Raw genomic sequence first — 2,242 nt, forward strand, 5'->3', positions numbered from 1 at the left:
AAATAGTATAATATTTACATAAGCATTATTTGAAGAGGTGAAATAAATGGAATCCAATTGGAGATTTCCATGAATTAAGCATTCCTTGGTAAAATGGAAAACATTCTTCATGTCTTTTACTGCTGTTGACACAATGGGTTTCTCATTCACTCTTTTAAGGGTTTCGTCTTTTTCAATTAATCTGTTGTTTTTTTGGTATGGTGCCACAAATGTAAGCTGTTCCATAATGTCTTGGCGATGATGTGTTCTGTAGAAAGAACTCAGAAAGGTCACTATAATACAGTTAGGGAGCATTCAAAAAGCTAACTAAAAATAATTATGTAGCAAGTGAAAAGAAAAATCATGAGCAATAATATTGTTTCCATTTTACCAGCAAATACAGGAGACAACTCTAAATATGCTTCAATTTTATTTTGATCTCATTATCATATATTCATTTTCAGTGAATAAATAACTTAAAATAAAGAATAAAGTTAAATTCAAAACAGAATATGAGGTCTGATCAAAAAGTACCGGGACTGGTGCTATATAAAAAAAATAATTACAGCACATATGAATTCAGTATTTAATCTCCTTTGAAGTAGTCCCCTTCTGAAGCCACACACTTAATCTAGCATCATTTCCATTGATGGAAGCATTCCTGAAACTCCTTTTATGGGATAGTGAGTAGCTACCTCATTGCATTCTCTTGGGTTTCCTTCATGTCATGAAATTTTGTTCCTTTCAAGTGAGATTCTTTCCAAGCTTTGGTTTTGGGGTCATAGGCATAGATCCATGATTTGATACCTGCAATAACCCTTTTCAAAAAGTTTTTGTCTTCCTTGACACAATGAAATCCTGCACAGTTGAAACCCATTCTTTTTGAGATGACCACATTCTGCACACATCACTTCCAAGCACTACTATAAATAACAGAAGTGAGTGAGAATGTTATATCTTTAGTGTGCATGTGCAACAGAGTTCAAGATGAATCTGTGCCAAGTGGCTTCACTCTGCACCCTTTAGGCCTGTTACAAAAGCGACAGTCCTGGTACTTTTTGATCAAACCTCGTATTCTCTAAAATAGAAAAGAAAATTTCTACTTTCTGTTTTCCATGAAAATTTAAGTTTCTACACTTACTATTCTAACATTTGTTAGTTGGAAGATTTATTAACAGAGAAGTGTAAATGGTAAACATAAGGAAGCTTTTGTTTTAGGAAATAGTTTTCACACTATACCATATAGAACATCCCCCACCTCTTTTGATAATTGATTATACCCAGTTTCTTTAGAAATAAATTTTCCAAATTTATTAGTAGCTACACCTGTTTATATACTAGTCATGAGAATTGCTATGCAGAATGTGAAACTCTTATTTCTAGTTCTTATGTTTTGTATTACTGCAGTTCACTACCAGGGTGGTAACACTATAACTATAGTTTTGGTATCATCCACTTGTTGCAAATGGCTGAAGGCAGATGAAAATTTGTTTAGCATTCCATTAAATTTTCTAGGAGTATTTTGCATTTAGAATTCAGTTTGTTTATTCATTCACATTGTGCCTTCATTTGTTAGAGAGAGGAGGAGTGAGCTAAGAGTTGGAGAGAGAGTGAAAGAGAGGGAGGGGTGAGTGAAATAACACATAGCCAGCCAAGAGAATGCAATGAGGTAGCTACTCACTATCATGTGATTAGTGGAAATGAGAGGTGAAGAGAAAGAGAGAAATATTTATGATATGAAGAGGGGAATTACATAATTAAAAAGTTTAAAAGTTTGTTAAAATAAAAGAGAGAGAGAGAGAGTGTGTGTGTTTAGCAGAGGGAAATTTTAAAATCATATAATATATTGTTACGAACGCCAGCACGCGAAGCACCTCCTCAACACCGAAGGGGGGACTCGCGCACGCGCGAACATTCAACACTCAGTGAGCTAGCAAAATTCGTCTGTCGGTACAATCCTGACCGATAATAAAGCCCCGGCTGGAGCACGTAACGAAGAACAACACAGGCAAATAGGACGGGGAGGAAGAAACAACACGAAGACCATGCGTTGGGTAACTTTTTCTTTTTCTTTACATAACATCACAGAATACATTTAAAACATTAGAATAGAGCATTACATAATAACAATTCCAATACATGGCATAACAATTCAATAACGTTGACAAAGTTTCCAAACAATTATAAGCTTTCCAATCATTTTTACATCGCAAAGTTCGTGTCTCAAGTTTCATTTGACAACAAAGTTCTTCTGCTTCTTTCT

At 34.8% G+C, this 2,242-nt stretch overlaps 1 protein-coding gene across 4 annotated transcripts in view; it reads right to left on the reverse strand.

Moving 5' to 3' along the window:
• Nucleotides 1–2,242, reverse strand: part of LOC106882578 (methylthioribose kinase-like) — a 98,247-nt gene that overhangs the window by 21,930 nt on the left and 74,075 nt on the right. For all 4 annotated transcript variants that reach the window (XR_008264885.1, XM_052970584.1, XM_052970585.1 and 1 more), the window contains one exon: nt 19–247. Coding sequence is in view for 3 of the 4 variants with exons in the window: in XM_052970584.1 (XP_052826544.1) it covers nt 19–247 (229 nt within the window). In the remaining variant the exon portion in view is untranslated. The remainder of the gene's footprint in view (nt 1–18; nt 248–2,242) is intronic.

Source organism: Octopus bimaculoides, chromosome 9 (assembly GCF_001194135.2).
Source record: "Octopus bimaculoides isolate UCB-OBI-ISO-001 chromosome 9, ASM119413v2, whole genome shotgun sequence".
Taxonomy (NCBI): Eukaryota; Metazoa; Mollusca; class Cephalopoda; order Octopoda; family Octopodidae; genus Octopus; species Octopus bimaculoides.